General features: G+C 42.1%; 1 protein-coding gene and 1 pseudogene across 1 annotated transcript in view; one reads left to right on the forward strand and one right to left on the reverse strand.

Moving 5' to 3' along the window:
• The window catches only part of Ddx42 (DEAD-box helicase 42), a 50,764-nt gene continuing 33,080 nt past the window's right edge, over positions 1-17,684 (forward strand). Inside the window, exons 1-3 of the mRNA XM_004630161.2 lie at positions 1-137; positions 12,966-13,202; positions 14,462-14,612. Of these exons, the coding sequence (XP_004630218.1) occupies positions 12,982-13,202; positions 14,462-14,612 (372 nt within the window). The 5' untranslated portion in view covers positions 1-137; positions 12,966-12,981. The remainder of the gene's footprint in view (positions 138-12,965; positions 13,203-14,461; positions 14,613-17,684) is intronic.
• On the reverse strand, positions 16,615-16,994 carry LOC105742033 (annotated as a pseudogene).

A 17,684-nucleotide genomic window follows, 5' to 3' on the forward strand; every position in this document is an offset into this window, starting at 1 on the left:
CAGGCGGCGGCGGCGAAGGGGGCGGAGAGGGAGGAGCGCGGCGGGACGGGACGCGGCCCGGGTCGCGCGGGCTCCTGGCGGTGGGGTTCTCGGCGCGACGGCGGTGGTAGCGGCTGCCGCTGCGGCGCCAGCAGCAGGTTGGTGTGAGAGGGGTCCGAGGGCGGGACTCCTGGCCCGGGGTCGCCAGAGGCGGCCGGGGCCTAGCGAGGGCCGAGCGCCGCGGCCTCGCCTCAACAAAGAGGCCGCGGGGCGCGGGGCCCGGGAGGGCCGGGAGTGCGGGCTGGGCCCGGGGAGCTTTCGCGGCCGCGCCGCCCTCCCACGGCTCCCGCCTCTCCCCGCTCGGCGAGGCCCAGGCGGCGGCTTTTCGGAGGCGGCGCCTGCAGCGCTAGGAGAGGGATTTGCAGGGAGCCCGGCTCCGAGGCGGGCGCCTCGGGGAGGCTTCTGACCCCGGTGGGCAGCAGTTGGCGTGTGCTACCCCCAGACTGGGCTTCCTGCTAGCGAAAGTTGACAGAGCAGAGAACTGGAGAAGTCAGTCGGTGGTCTTTGTGATTGCATTATCTTAGACAAAGTTTTGCGGCCTGCTTCAGAACCTGTATCATGCGAGTAAACAATTACGTGGATTGCAAGCACGCGCACCAAAAACATAAGAAAAAACTCTCTCATTGGTCATGTTTGGGGGATTAGTAGCCTCATAAATTTAGCGTTTCCCTCTTGGCCTCCTTTGGGGCGTCGTTCACTTTCCTGTGGCTTCCTTCTGTAGTACTTTTTCCAAGTGATGTTTCTGTACCTGTTTTCTCTGTCAGATTCACGCGCAGGAGTTCCTTAAGGTTAGAAACTTTAATTGGAAGTTTTTAAGACTCAGCCCAGTTCTAAATGAACAGTAATTGTGTAGTGTTAGTCTTTCATCGGTGGAAGAAAAGTGTGTTTTCCGGTACCCAGAAGGGATAGCCTAATGATTAATATAGCCATGCATAACTTATTGGTGCCTACTGTGTCTGTCCCCCCCCCCCCAGCTATCAGTTATAAGCCTGTGAGGCCTGTTCTTATGAAACTTTATAGTAAGGGGAAAAAAGACAAACTTGTAGTAGAGGTTCTGTGAGAAAGACCTAACATCCCTTAGGAAAAACAGTCCATTAGGAAAGGACGAAAGGGGTGGGTATTGGAATTTTTAGTAGAGTGGTCAGAGAAATCTTGTATGACAAGCTGATATTTAAGGAGACTAGAAGGTGAAGGAGTCATTAAGTATCTGGGAGCGAGGGAACAGCAAGCGTAAAGGCCTTGAAAAGTACAAGGGTAGCCTGTTAGAAGACAGAAAAGTAATGTGCTTGGATCACTTGAGCAAAGAGGGGAGTAGTAGAAGATAAGGTCAAGGAAAAACAAGAAAGGAATGGGCAAAACAACCAGGGCCTTTTAGACCATTATTAAGATTTCATCTCGACTCTGCATAAGTTGGAAACTCTGAGCAGAAGGGTGATAAGATTTAACTTTCCTTGCAATAATGTAGCATAATTCATGGAGGAGAGTAGTTCTTCCAATTCATACTCTTATCACAAGGGTAGTTGTAATTAGTCCTTAGTTTCATTAAAGAGAAGTAGGGGATGCTTCTAAAATAACTATAACCCAGCAGTTAGTTATATTTGGTTTCAGAAAAATGTGATGAATTTTATTTTTTGTATAGATTCTCATTAAAGAATTAGTGTGAGATATTCTTAGAACAGATTAGTAGACAAAGGTGATACTGATCAACTGTGCTGTAACTTAGAATTGTCTTTCAGAAATTCAAGTCATAATTAGTTTAGTTTTTTAGTTCGCTATTTAAAAATTATATGTTCCCATTTTATTTTTCACTGTTACTCAAAACAAACTCCAGGCACTTTTGTGTTTTGTTTTGTTTTGTTTGAGACAGGGTCTTGCTGTGTAATTCAGGTTTGCCTTAAACTCACCATGTATCCCAGGCTGGCCTTAAACTCAGGGATCTTTCTGTTTTAGTAACCTCCCAAGTGGCAGACACATTTCATATTTATGTTTCACTTTTATTCTTACTTTCCCGCCTTTACTAGCTCTATCTTCCTCCCTAGAATATCTTTCTTTGTACATCTCTGTCCACCTTGAGGAACCTAGCCTTAACTTTAGCTCTTTTATGAAGCTTGCTCCCATTTGGCAACTCCTAGTGATTTCTGGTATCTTCAGTGACATGCAACACTTAGATACAGTTCTCTGAACTGAAAGAGAGCTGATAGTACCCACTTACCTATGCAGTTCATTTCTGGAGAAATAATCATGCTATGGATCAGCTACAATGTATTGAGCATTCACTGTATACCAGCCTTTTTAAAAAAGAAAAAAAAATTTTTTTCTGTATTTTAGGGAAGGGTCTACAGGTTATTCAGGGTCTCCCTATTAGTGATCCGCCTTATTGCAGCCTCCCAAGAGCTGGGATTACAGGCTAGGCCACCAAACCCAGTCAACCCAGTCTGGATAGCTGTGCCCCCGGGGGCAGGGCCAGCATGGCTGGCCTGGGGCTGGAACTCGGCCCCTGCACTTTAATCTGCTGAGCTATTTGCCTGGCCCATTAAACATATTTTTGTGTATGTGTTCAGTTTTTCATCCAAGCTCATGAAAATAGATTGTATCTTCAACATAGTGCAGAAGCTATATTTCTTGAGGGTTTTTTCTTTTGTTTTTGCATTTAGGGCAGGGTCTACAGAATCTCACTCTAGTGATCCTCCTCTTTACAGCCTCCCAAGTCCTGGGATCACAGACATAAGCCACCACGATAGGCCCTGGATTCCCCTGGGCCCCTGTGTCTGCCTAAGCAGGCATTTTTTTTTTAAATCCACTGAGCTATTTGGCTGGCTCTTCCTTGAGATTTATATTAATTTTAACACTTTTTTTTTTTTTTTTTTTTTTTGAGCTAGGTGCTCACTGTAGTTCAGGATGGCCTCAAATGCAGTGATCCTCCCGCCTCAGCCTCCCAAGTGCTGGGATTACACATGTACTACCATGTTTTGCTCAATTTTAAATCTTGTATTTTCTAGAGAAGATTTTCATGCTTCTGAATTATATAAAATAATGAAGTAAAACAAAAAATGAGAAAAAAAACTACTTTTGCAGAGTGGGCTCATGTAGGTTAGTATTGTAAAAGAAAGGAGTGTCACATCAAAGAGCTATGAGCATTGAGATGCTATGTGAGACTTTTCTCTAGGTTTTTCCATTTTATGAGGTATACCTTCCAAATACACATTTCAGTTTTTGTCACTCCCTTCAGTTCAGTGTAAGTTCAGTCAGGCTGGAATGAGACCTTCCTTTGTGCAGCCACTCCTTTACCATTCCTGTTGCCCAAAGTTTCTCTGCATAGACCTCAATTCCCCAAGAAAACCGAACACTCCAATAAATGCTCTTTCCTCTGCTTGAATTCTCTCCCTACTAAGACCCTCCTGTCTATCCATACTGACTCTTGAAGTGATTATGTAAATGATTTTCCAGAAAAGTAGTCTCCATCAGGATCTCTTACCTGGTCTAAAAATACCTGATACTATAACTCCCCTTGGTGCACTGGTAATAGTACTAGGGGTTGAACTCAGGGCTTTTGCACTGAATTACATCCCTTTATTTTTAGACAAGATCTCTTAGATTGGCAGGCAGGACAAGGATTTATGATCTTCTACCTTAGCTCCCAAGTACTAGGGTTGTAGGCATGTGCCACTACTCACCCATCTTAATTACAACTATTGGAACTTACAACTTCACTACATAGAGATACTTCTTGTACATTATGGAATATTTGCTCTTTGTAGATTCCAGTAAAACATATTTTTAAAAGATTGTGGTGGGGAGGTGGCACTGTAGTGGGATTTGAACTCAGCCTTTACACTGAGCTACCTGCTCAGCCCTTATTTATTTATTTATTTTTTCTATGAGGTCTCACCAAGTTCCCCAGGCAGGGCTCAAACTTACAATCCTTCTTTCTCAGCCTCACAGAGTTCTGGGATTGCAGGCATGTACCACCATGCCCGGCTAGGGGGAATATTTTTTTAAACAAAGTAAATTGAATTTTTGCAAATATGTTTTCATTTCCAGAGCAGAGACTACACCTCTAAGTTGGATAAAATACCAAAAATACATGTGCAAAAAGAATTTCTAATTCTTTAATTTTCATAATTTTATTTTAATGCTGCTACTACTGGCATTTAAACTCGGAATCTTCTCACTGAGCTACATTCTCAGCACCCTCACCCCTTTTTTTCCCCTTTATTTTGTAACAGGGCCACACTGAGTTGTCCAGGCTGGTCTTCAACTTGCAATCCTTCTGCTTCAACTTCCCAGATTACAGGGGTTGCAAACATGTGCTACCACATCCAGTTTATTTTTGTTTTTTCACATTAAAAATAACGATTTTAGAGCCAGCACATGGTGATGTGCACACACACACACACCCACTCTTATAATCCCAGCATTTGGGAGGGTGAGGCAAAAGGATTGCCAGGCCAGCCTGAACCATAGTGAGAGCCTATCTCCAAAAAAAAAAAATTTTTTTTTCCAAGGGTACAATTCAGTGGCATTGTGTATATGTCCACGTTGTCTTGCTACCCTTGCACCATCCAGCCTCAGGATTATTTTCAGATGAGAAAGCTGAAACTTAATAACACCCCATTTGCACCTAGCTCTCACCACCACTACAATCATCATTCTTTCTTTTAATTTGATTTTGTGAATGTGTAAGTGGAATCATATATGTTCTTTTGTGATTGGCTTATTTTATTTAACCTAATGTCAAGGTTCATCTGTTACAGCGAATATCAGAATTTTATATTTTCTTTTTCATATGGTACTGGATATCGAACTTAGCGCCTCATCCATGCTAGGCAAGTGCTGTACCACTGAACTGTACCACTGAACTGTGCCTCACAAACCCTAGAATATTTTTCTTCAGGCCACATTCTGTCTCTCTGTTAATGGACACTTAGGTTGTTATTTGCTTTTGGCTATTGTGAATAATGCTATGGACATGGTTAAACAGACTATTTATGTCCTTGGTTTATTAGGGATTGAACTCAGGACCTTGGACTTGCCAGGCAAGCACTTAGTCCACTGAGCTATCTCCCTGGCCCCTCTGGTTTGGATTCTTGTCGCTATATATCCAGAAGTGAAGTTGGTGAATCGTATGTTAATTACGTTTAATCTTTTGAAGACCCCCTATATTATTTTGCCTTTTATATTTCTCCCAACAGTGTAGGAGGTTTTTCTTCACATATTTGCCAGTACTTAAGTATCGTTTATGGTGGAAAATTATGTTTAGAATTGTCCAGATGAGTTCCGGTTGTGTTGGCAACATCTAAAGCATCAAAATCAAGAGGAGTCATAAGACATGCTTTCTTTCCATCAGGTCTTACCAGAGTGTTGACCTTAGTCACAGCACTGTCTTACAGAGCTTCACAGCTGTGATTACCACAGTGAGCACACTTGTGTTCACGTCTGTTTTCATGGAGTGGTTAGGGGCAACTGGATGGTAGTGATCAAGCATATTTCTTTTGGGAGTGCTTTTTCAAGGGTACCTTGAAGGAGTCCTCCAGAGCCCCAGTGTCTTGGGCAGGCAGAAGGTGGTATGAGGTATAGATCTTTTGTGGAAGGACTGTGGAAACTGACTTTCAGAGCTTTTGTTTTGGCTTCAGTCTTTCGGACTATCCTGGCGAAAAGGTGTTTTCTTTTTTTATTTTTTTCTGCTCTGTTTTGGTTTTGTCTTTGTGATAGCTATTTAATGGATATGAGGTGTCGCTTTGATTTGCATTTCCCTGATTATGAATGATACTGAATGGTTTTTTGGGGCAGAAATGACTATTCAAATCCTTTACCTATTTTTTAAATTGGATTTGGAAGAGGGTGTTTGTAAATGAAATCTGTGAAGTTTACTTGGGAATAGGAAGCTGTATGGTAAATATATATGAAGAAGCTTCTGAGTACTTGCCTATTCATGGTTCAGTAGGAAAAACTTGTCAAAAGAGAAAGTACTGATACATTGAGGATGAACTGACTTATTTTTAAACAGGGAGGGCAACTGGTTAGATTATAAGATTTGAAATATTAAGTAATGATTGTCACAAACTCTGGAATGAATTTTGGAGAGCCTGGAAGCATAGTCATTCAAATGCACTGCTACCCTACCTTTATATAGCTGGAGGAATTGTTTTTATTCACTAAGGATTGAAGTCAGGGCCCCACGCTTTTTCTCCACCACTGAGCTAAAACTTTTTTTTTTTTTTCCCTGTATTTTAGGGAAGGGTCTATTGTGTTCAGGCTCTTAACTGCTAGATAGGATTCATAGTGATCTGCCTGTTTACAGCCTCCCAAGTGCTGGGATTACAGGTGCATGCCACCATGCCTAGTCTTAGTTGCCATCTCAGGCGCCCCAGGGTTGAACCCCCGCCCCTTCACTTTAATCAGCTGAGTTATTTGGCTGGCTAAACTTTTGTTTTTGTTTTTGAGACACTTTTACTAAGTTGCCCAGGCTGGCCTCCAACTTTTGATCCTTCTGCCTGAACCAAGTCAAGATTGTATGTCTGTGCCATCATGTCTGGCCTTTTAAAACTTAAGGTCTTGTTCAGTTACCCAGGCCAGCCTCAAGTGTTTGATTATCTTACTTCAGCATCCCAAGCAGCTGGATTACAGGATTGGCTACCACATTCAGCATGAAGATCACATTCTGATTAGTGGAATATATAGAAGGCAAAATTGTTTATCCTTGCTAAAATTGATAAAGAAAACAGCCATAGTGCTACCTAAAGGATACTGCTTTTGCATCCTGTTAAGTCTGAACGCTACTAAGCAACTTTCACCTATGGAAGGTTACACTACCTGTCTGTCTATGGCAGAAATACAATATTTTGCTTTTGTTTTTGTTGTTTTGTTTGGTTTTGATTTTTTGAGATGAGGTCTTTATGTCATTCAGGCTGACCTTGGGGGTTACTGTGTAGGCCAGAATGCCCTTGAACATTAAGGGATCCTCCTACGTCAGCCTCCTGAATGATGGGAGTATAGGTATGCACTGATATACTGATATGCCCAATAGAAGCAGACTTTGTTGGTTTTGTTAGGTGATAGGGTCTTGTTATGTACCCTAGACTTGCCTTGAACTCACAGTAATCTGCTTCAGCCTTGCCCTATTACCTCACCCAGTTTAGCAGTTGAATTTTTAACACCATGGATTTGATTTGCTGCTTTTAATTTGAGCCCTTTGATTATTTATTAGGATCAATTTATATCTACACTTAGTATGGAGGAAGAGTTATTTATCCGTTTTTATTTTATTTTTTAAATTTATCTTGTTAAAAGTTTTGATCTTGTCTTTGGGTCTACTTAGGACCTCATTCCTTTTTTCTTTTCCTGTCACTATGCATCTAGAGGTTTTCTAACTCTTGACAGAATATGTAACATGCTTGTGTTTCTTTCTTAAAGCATAAAACTCTAGCTGGGATTGATTGCTGATGCCTGTAAGTCCGAGTGCTCTGGGAGGCTAAAGGAGGACGATTGCAAGTTCCACCCCGGCCTGAGCAATGTAGTGACCTAGCAAAAGTCACTGTTCCCCCCCCCCAAAAAAAAAAATATATATATACAAGGGCCTGGGTATGTAAAATTCTCAGTACCTCAAATACTTTTTCTAATCCTTGATATGATAACTGGTCTACAAAGTAATTCTTTGTTCTTCTTGATATGGTCTTTTCCCTGTACCCCTTTCTCATCAGTCTTTTCATCAACTACCCTTACTCTTCCATCTACTGCTTTCTGCTAGGCATGGTGGCACACCTATGATCCCAGCTTGTGATCCCAGCACTGGGAGGCTGACGCAGGAGGATCTCTGAGTTGGAGACCAGTCTGGGCTACAAAGTAAGCTCAAGAAAGAAAAAAAAGTAAGTTCAAGGCTGGCCTGAACTGCAGACCCTATCTCAAAAAGAAAAAAAGCAAGAAACTGCTTTTACTTATGACTCCTGACTGTATACTTAAAAGACTTTTTAGTTCATATCTTTACTGACTTCTCTTTAGTTTTTTTTTTTTTAAATATTTATTTATTTATTTATTTATTGTGTGGCCAGCTCAGCCCACCAGGGGGCAGACAGGCCGGCATGTGGTGCTGGGGGATTGAACCGAGGTCTCTGTGCTTTGCTTGAGCTTAGCTTGTTCTAAGTAGGTGCTTTAGACCACTGAGCCATCTCACCAGCCCCTCTCTTTAGTTTTTATTTTATTTATTTATTTATTTTTGCAGAGCCGGGGATTGAACTCAGACCCTGGCACTTGCCAGGGAAGCGCTTATTCTACTGAGCCATCTCCCCGGCCCTTCTCTTTAGTTTTTAACATTAGACATTTCTTTCTGCCTATAAAACTTGCCTTTTGTCCACACTGTTTCTGTTGTCTATTCCTTCTTGAGTTTTCTTTTTTGGTACCAAGTATCAAACTTGGGACCTTGTACTTGCCAAACAGATGCTTACGCCACTGAGCTATCTGCCACTGAGCTATCTTCGTCCACTCCTTCTTGAGTTTTTTTGTGAGCTTCTCTTCCCTGCCCATTCATAAATATTACCACACCCTAAGATTTGTCTCACCTCTTTTCTCTGTTTATCTGCTTTGCAGGCCAGCAAGATGGCTCAGCAGCATAAGCGTCTGCCTGTAGCCTCTTCTCTAGCTTTTCTATATCAGTATTGTGTAAATGTCTTAGATCAAATTGGTTAGCTCCATCCCAGCTCCCCTCTGCAGTTAAAGGCTCTGCTTGGCATCTCTCATTAACTCCACCAAAGATACTGAATTAACCTTGCTTTTCCCACTTTTTCAAGCTGTGCTGTGTGCAGCAGCTATTAAGTTTACATTCCTACTAATGGCATCACCCCATTCACCCATCCTTTAAAACTGGAAGCTTACAAAATTATTCCAAGCCCTTCCTTTTCCTTCAACTTCCACACCAGTTTTGGCCGTGCATCACTTTGATTCTTTTTCTTAGATACCTCATCAAGTGATGCCCTCCTTCCTCAGAGGCAGTTCCTTAGTTCAGGACTCTGCCATTTTTAATTTATTTGCATAACAACTTCCTAACCACTCCCCCCCCCTTTGGGACTGGGGATTGAACTCAGGACCCATATTCTACTAAACTATCTCCCCAGCCCCTCCTAACCACTTTCCTTACCAACAGTTTTTCTATTGTTTCACATCCATTCTTTCTGATGCATTGATTGGGGGGGGGGTAGAATAAAGTTTGGTTTTGTTTGCTTTTGAGGCAGAGGGGTTTTTTGTTTTAATGTATGTTAGTACAGGGTCTCACTACACAGATCGGACTCAGTGATCCCTCTGTTTTCAGCCTCCCAGGTGCCAGGATTACAGGTTTGGGCCACCACATTCAGTCCCAGTGCTGTCTCAGCCTGTCCCAGGGGTAGGCATTAAACCTGGTTCCCAGGTGCTTAATCTGCTGAGATAACTGCCCTAAGGCAGAATTTCATGGTTCAGGCTGGCTTTGAAGTCACTGTGAAGCCCATCCGGTCCTCAAACTCAGTGATCCGCCTGTCTCTCCAAGAAAACTTCTCTACTTTACCTTTGTTCAATCCTGTTTTGCATACCTCTCTCCTGGATTACTGGAATAAACTTTGTGTATGTAATGCTTGTGTTAGAAGGCATAATATCCTTTTGGGTTTCGTTAGTGTCTCACCTACCTTTTCCTTGTTGCTAGTACAAAATACCTGACACCCAAAATTAAGGAAAGGAAGGCTTATTTAGCAAACAGTTTGTGAATGGTTCAGTCAGCTGGCAGAGGGCAGAGGACAGCCTTTCACTGTGGTAGAAGATAGCACAGCACAAAGGGAGGAGTCTTAGCTGTGGCTGCTACAAAGCTTCTTTCCCCACTTTACATTGTAATGCAGATTATCTGCCCCAGGGCAGAGTGCAATGCTCAGACCCATAATCTCAGCATTGGATCAAGAATTAGTGTCACACACACAAGAATTAGTCACAGATTCTAAAAGCCGCCCCATGACTGCATGAGGCTTTTGGGGGGACAACTAGACACAAACCATAACAGCTGTATTGGAGATTAAACCCAGGGTCTCATGTATGCAAGCATGTTATCTTCCACTGAGCTACAGTATCCTGTCTTGGAATCATCTTGGGATTTTATTTTTTATTTTTTATTTATTTTTTTTATTTATTTATTTATTTTTTTTTGTGATAGGAATTGAGCCCAAAGCCTGTGTGCACTAGCTAAGCACTCTACCACCACTCAGCTCCCCAGCACATCATGTGCTTTGGCTGGCTAAAACTGCATTGTTAAGAATAAGGATTGTATCTTGAGTATCTTTAGTCCAGTGCTCAAATACACATGCTTCCTCAGCAAACTTTCAGTATGCCACTGAAAGTTTTCCTGCTAGGAGATTGTTTATGTATGTCTTGAAATCTACCTGAATGTATTTTTTCTTTCTGCAGGCCTAAGGCTTGAACCCGGGGCATTTGCAGTGAACTGTGTTCCCAGCACAATAGGTTTTTGTTTTTTTGTTTTTTAATTTCATTGAGAAATAGCAATGAGACAAGTTGCGAAACTGTTTAATATGACAGTTTCAATAATTAATACATTGCATATTGTTGTCTCCATAGTGGTTATTCGTAGTACAAGGTGCAGACATGATATGCTGTCCAAACACTTAGTACAAATCTTTCTTCTCAATAGTTTTAAATTTTCATTTTGCTTTGTGAGTTTTCTGCTTTCCTATAAAACTTAGATCAGGGGCCGGGGAGATAGCTCAGTAGAGTAAGTGCTTGCCTGGCAAGCGCAGGATCCTGAGTTCAATTCCCAGTACTGCAAGATACATATATATATAATACATAATATGTATATATATTATGTATATATATAAAGTAAAACTTAGGTGAACTGTGTCATTCAAAAAGGTGTTTTGCGATGGGTATGGCAGCACACGCCTGCATTCCCAGCACTCCAGGAGTCTGAGGCAGGAAGATTGCCGTGAGTTTGAGGGCAACATAAGCTAGGTAATGAGTTCAAGGTCTGAACTACATAGTAAGACACTGTCTCAAAAAACCAGAAAACATGTTTTTAAGCTGGGCATGGTGATGTATGTCTTAAATACCAGCACTCTGTAAGGCTGAGGCAAGAGAATCACAAATTGGTCCCAGCCAGGGCTGTTCAACAACTTAGTAAGACCCTGTCTCAAAATAGGAAAAAACCAGGCAGATACACACCTGTAGTCCTAGTACTTGGGAAGCTGGCCGTGTGTTCCAGCCATCCTATGGGTATAGTGAGCTGAAGACCAGCAAGACTCAAAAGGCCAGGGGGAAAGGGGTGCGGTGGATCTAACTCAGCATGAAGGCCTTGCGTTTAATCTGTAGTATTTGCCCAAATGAAAAAAAAAAAAAAAAGAAAGAAAGAAAAATATTACTGGAACCAAGATTAATAAGCTATAGTTTGTAAACTGATTTTATGATTTTCAACAAAGTTCTTTATAATCTTTGCATATAGTCTAACTAAATACTTCTGGCAACAGGGCTAGCCAAACAGCTCAGTGTATTAAAGCACCTGTAAGCGCTTGTAGGTGCAAGGGCGTGGGGGGGGGTGATGAGGGGAGTTTGATCCTCAGGCCTGCTGTGCCAGCCCTTCCCCCAGGGCACACTGAGATTGCAATTGAGCCTGGGCATGGTGATGCACACCTGTAATCCCAGCTCTTGGGATGCTGTAAACAGGCGGATCACTATGAGTCCTATCTAGTAGTGAGACCCTGAACACCCTGTAGACCCTTCCCTAAAATATAATAAATAAATAAATAGTTCTGGCAACAATTTAATTGGATTATGATTTCACAGTTTCTTTTAGGATAGTGTTCTGGTGGATAGTTCAATGAATGCATGGTTTGTAAATAAGCTTCAGGGAATATAAATAAATGAAAGGTACTATTATCTAATCACTTTTGAGTCTTGCTGTGTTCTTTGGTATGATGTGGACCTTCTAGACCCAAGTGGTCCTCCTGTTCAGCCTTCTTAGTAGCTGAGACTACAGGCATTTGCTATGGTACTGGCCATGATTCTGTGTGTTGAGTTCTGATTCTTCCAGATGTCATTATGAGAGGGTAACATTTAGTTTTGGGACAGCCTTGCTGATAATATCTCAGTCTTTTTGAAGGGGGCAGAATCTTGCTCATAGATCAGGCTGGCCTTGAGTTTAGTGTACAGCCCAGATTACTTGTAATCCTGCCTCAACCTCTGTGGTGCTGAGATTACAGCTGTGTGCTACCATACCCAGCAACATTTGTTTTTATCATAGCAAGCATATTATGAGTTGCATTTTGAAGGTTTTTTGTTTGTTCTCCTAGTAGCTGTAAATTCTTTAAGGATAAAATGAAGAAATTAAGTCTTTTTGATGTCTTTAATTGCCTAATATAACACCTATAATACCTTGTATTCGATTCCCTAAATTGTTTTTGCTGAGTGTTTTCCAACTTAATATTAGTAAGCAGTTATTCTTTTGTACACAGTAATATTAATACAACATTCCTGTGTAATTTGAATCTCCATAAAATTAATAATGATTTCTTCATATTTTTAGGAAATACCTTTTGATTGAAGTTTTCTTTTTATTTGGTGGTGCTAGTGATAGAAAGCAAGGTCTTCACACTGAGCTACATCCCCAGATATTTTTATTTTTTATTTTGACACAGGGTCTTGGTAAGTCACTTAGTGCTGGGAAGAAGTGACTTGCCCAGGCTGGGCTCAGACTTCAGTCCTCTTGCCTCAGCCTCCCAGCATGCTGGAATTACAGGTGTGTCCCACCACATCTGGTTTCATTGAGGTTTTCATAAGTCTGCAATGCAGTGTTTATAGTTTTAATTGAAAGACAAGTTTAAAATAAAATTGTGGGTCAGTGGAAAAAAAAAAAGTGGGGCTCCTTATAAAAGTGTTTAGAAGTTCACACATCTTGTTCTTTGCAGGACAGTCATTGGCACCATGAACTGGAATAAAGGTGGCCCTGGCACTAAGCGGGGGTTTGGCTTTGGAGGTTTTGCCATTAGTGCTGGGAAGAAGGAAGAACCCAAACTCCCACAACAATCCCACAGTGCCTTTGGGGCAACCAGTTCTTCTTCTGGATTTGGAAAGTCAGCTCCACCACAGCTTCCTTCTTTCTACAAAATTGGATCTAAAAGAGCCAACTTTGATGAAGAAAATGCGTAAGTTGGGCTAGGGGTATGGTTCAGTGGTAGGGTGATTGTCTAACATGCAAGAGGCATTGGCTTTGATTCACACCCCCCAAACAAAACAAGGGAAAAGAAAGCCAGGCGTGGTGGCACACACCTGTTAATTTCAGCACTCTGGGAGGCTGAGACAGGAGGATGACAAGTTTTATTTTTTTTTTTAGTTGTTTTTTGTTTTTAAATTTTATTGTGTGTGTGTGTGTGTGTGTGTGTGTGTGTGTGTGTGTGTGTGTGTGGCCAGCTCAGCCCACCAGGGGGCGGGGCTGGCTGGCATGTGGTGCTGGGGGATTGAACCGCGGTCCCTGTGCTTTGCTAAGCTTGTTCTAAGTAGGTGCTTTAGACCACTGAGCCATCTCACCAGCCCAATGACAAGTTTTAGCTCAGGCTGGGTAACTTAGTGACTTAGCAAGACCCCAAGTCTTGAAAAGTGAAAAAGGAGAGGCATATAGCTTAATACAAAGGCCCTGTGCACAATCACTGTATCATACACAAAAAGCATAAATGGTAATTCCTGATGATTTGGCAAAGGATGCCTCAGCAGCCTCCCTAATGCTAGAATTATAGGTATGCATTACCACGCCCAGTTTATTTAATTTTGATGTAGGGTTTAACCAGAATTTTTTTTTTCCCTGGAACCAGGGAACAGTATTTTATTTTTGTTTATTAAGAATTATAGGGCCAGGGAAATGGCTCAGTGGAATAAGCGCTTCCCTGGCAAGTGCAAGGGCCTGAGTTCAATCCCTGGTTCTACAAAAAAAAAAAAGGTAAGGGCTGACCAAATAGCTCAGTGGATTAAAGCACCTGCAAGCAGGTACAGGGGCTGGGGGTCCTATCCCCGGGCCTGCCCTACTGGCCCTGTCTCCAGGGTACGCTGAAACAACAATTGAGATTGGGCATAGTGGTACATGCGTGTAATCCCAGCTCTTAGGAGGCTGTAAAGAGGTAGATCACTACGAGTCTGATCTAGTAGTGAGACCCTGAACACCCTGTAGACCCTTCCCTAAAATACCAAAAAAAAGGTATTAAATGCTGGGCTGGATAGGGGTGCATGTCTATAATTCCAGAACTCAGGTGGCTGAGATAGGATTACCCCCCGAAAAAAAGCCCAGAGTTCCTTGACATCCATTTTTGAATTTTGTTTTAGGAAAAGTGGTGGTTTATTGAGACTTTAAAGTTACCCTTTCTGGTGTTTTTGAGACAGGGTCTCACCACACCCTATGTGTTTCTGCTTTCAGGTATTTTGAAGATGAGGAAGAAGACTCCAGTACTGTTGATTTGCCTTACATTCCTGCTGAAAACTCCCCTACACGTCAGCAATTGCATTCCAAGCCAGCGGACTCTGACAGTGATGATGACCCCTTGGAGGCATTCATGGCTGAAGTAGAGGTGGGTATTAGCAGTCTGCTTCATTCAACTGCTTAGCAACCAGGGGCCGGTGAGGCAGCTCAGCTGACTGAGTGCCTGCTTAGGCAAGCACAGGGACTGGCATTCAGAGGCGTTGGTCCCCAGCACTGCATGCCTTGCCATCCTCACCCTCGGGTGCGCTGAGCCGGCAGCTAAGTCCAGGTGTGGTGGCGCATGCCTGTAATCCCAGCGCTGGAGAGGCGGAAAACAGGAGGATCACTACAAGTCGAGCTGTGTAGTGAGACCCTATACTAAATATGCATTTAAAAAAAATTATTTAGCAAACAGGAATAATTAACCTTACTCAAATTTGTCTCTCTCTTTTTTTAATTCTCTGTATCCTCTTCCTCTGTTGTATTTTCAGAATGGTGAGTGGCTATAATGTGAACACAGTAGCTCAAGCATTTTTTTCTGAGATACTAGGGATTGAACGCAGGAAACACCAAGCTGCATCTTCAGTTCTCTTATTCTTTATCTTTAGATAAGGTACTAACTAAATTGGTTAGGCTGATCTTGGACTCCAGCCCTCCTCCTTCAGCCTTCTGAGTAGCTGGCATTGTATGAACCAGCGTGCCCGGCAGAGGTCAGGATCTGCACATCTTGCTTTATTTTAGTGATCTTAGCATACTGCATAGAATAGGAATGGTCTTCATTGTAGCATAGGTGCTTTTTTTTTTTTTTTTTTTTTTTGACAGAATCCTACTTGTTAGTTTAGGGTGGTCTTGAACTTACTCTGTAGCCTTGAATTTGCCATTGCAAATTCCAGGCTCCTGTCCAGGTCTCCCAAATACTGTTTACATGGTGTGCCACCATGCCTTTGTGTGTGTGTGTGTGTGTGTGTGTGTGTGTGTGTGTGTAAGACAATCTTAAGGAATTCACAAAAATTTCAAATTCTGTATTACCTATATTGAAATTAGAGGGGATATACCCCACCACCCCTTTTAAACTCTTCTAATTATTTACTTTTTCTTAACAATTTTTTTCTGTGAAAACATCTCTACTTTTACTTGTAAATGATTATTGGTATACCAAATAACAAGTTTCTTTTTTTTTCCTTTTCCATTTATGTACTTGGAATAGGGTCTCATTACACATATAGCTCGCAGCTTGAACTCGTAGTGATACTTCTGTTTCCAGCCTCCCTAGTGCTAGGATCACAGGCGTGTGCCACCATGCCCAGACTTGGTTGCCAGCTCAGTGCACCCAGGGGTGGGGCTAGAATGGCATTTGGGACTGGGGATTAAACCCTGGTCCCTGCACTTGCCAAAGCAAGTGCTTAGTCTGCTGAGCTGTCTTGCCAGTCCTCAAATAACAAGTTTTTGAGTCCTATCATCTAGTATTTTTTGTTTGTTTGTTTGTTTTTTTCTTTTGTTTTGAGGCAGCATTTCACTATGTAGTCGAAGAAGAAGACCTGGATCTTATATGTATCCCAGGCTAATTTCAAACTAATGATCCTTCTGCTCAGCTTCCAAATGTTAGGGTTATAGGCGTGTACCACCACACCTGGTTCATCTAGTAATTTTGGTTAAAATAAATTAAGTACAGCCTGAGCAAGTACATTCATAGTCACTGTTCTAACTTTTCCTTGGGATGTACTTCTTTAAGGCTGGCTGCTGCTTCAGACATATTACAAAGAACTATTTACTACTGTTTAATAGATAAAGGTCCTAACCTTTAAGAAAAGTATAAGGAAAAAAGTCATTTAATCCCTCCCTTTCTTTAAAGAACTTTTTTTTCCTACGAAATCTTAAGAAAAAGTTAATACTGGCACATATGTGGCTTGAGCTAAAAGGTACGAGTAAACAGGCAGTGTATGCTCATTATGTTGCTAAGAAATACGAGGTAAAAAAAGGAAATTTTTGGCAAAGGTGCGTGTCTGTCCAAGGAAGCTAAATATGCTACTTTCCAAAAAATAAACGCAACTATTATGCAACATAAATAATTTAAAGCATTTCATAAGAATAGAAATATTCCACGAGAGCTTCTACAGTGCCAATCTAGGAAACAGGTGTTTCTTCTCTCCATTTATGTGATAGTTTTCATGGGTTTCTGGCTGGCTGTCGCAGACAAACACCAAGAGGTTGTCCAGGTCCTGGTCGCTGTTCTGGTGAAGTAGCCCTGGAGGATGGGAATCATCTTCTGGGTCTTCCCCACTTCACTCCTGCAGCTGCCATGGCACCATACGGCTACAGCTTCTGTGGCCTTAAACTCTTTTCTCTCTCTGCAGGTGGTACTGCTTAATCTCAGCCTGAGCTTGTTGGCCTGTTTCCATCTCTGATTCTCTCTTTTGCAGGCCTCACACATCTCCACAGCCTGCTTCTCAGCTTGCAGCAGCTGCTGGATTCCTTGCAGCTGGCTGGCCATGGCTGCTGTGACTCAGGGCAAGTGAGCCACCTAAGCTGGGGTGGCAGCACTGCAAGTCAGCTTCATGGAAATTTTTAAACATATACAAAAGCTAAAAAAACTAATTTCCATGTACCTGCTTCCCAGACTTATAAGTTAACCACTTTGAATCTTTTATTTATTTATTTGATAGAGGGTCTCATGCAGCTCAGATTCATAGTGATCCTCCTGTCTCAGTCTCCCCAGTGCTGGGATTACACACATGCGCCAACAAACCCAGCTTCGGTGGCTGGCATAGCACACCCACGGTTCCAGGGCCAGCATGGCGTGCAGTACCGGGGATTGATCCCAGGTCCTTGTGCTTACCAGGCAGCCACTTAGACCACCAAGCTATCTCCCCAGCCCTCAGTTAACCACTTTGAATCAACTATATCCCTCTTCAATTTCTTTCTTTCTTTTTTTTTTTTAAAGTCTTCTTTTTTTTTTTTGTGGAACCGGGGATTGAACTCAGGCCCTTGCGCTTGCCAGGGAAGCGCTTATTCCACTGAGCCATCTCCCCAGCCCGAGTTACTTTATTTTAAAGAAAAAAAAAATAAAGACAATGGTACAAAATCTCAAAACAAGATTTTAGGAGACTAACAATGGTTAGTACATTGTGTATTGTTACTGCCAAAGTAGTTTCTCATATTTTAAGATATAGGCAAGAAATAT

The sequence above is a fragment of the Octodon degus genome, unplaced genomic scaffold (genome assembly GCF_000260255.1).
Source record: "Octodon degus isolate 3935 unplaced genomic scaffold, OctDeg1.0 scaffold00033, whole genome shotgun sequence".
Lineage (NCBI taxonomy): Eukaryota > Metazoa > Chordata > Mammalia > Rodentia > Octodontidae > Octodon > Octodon degus.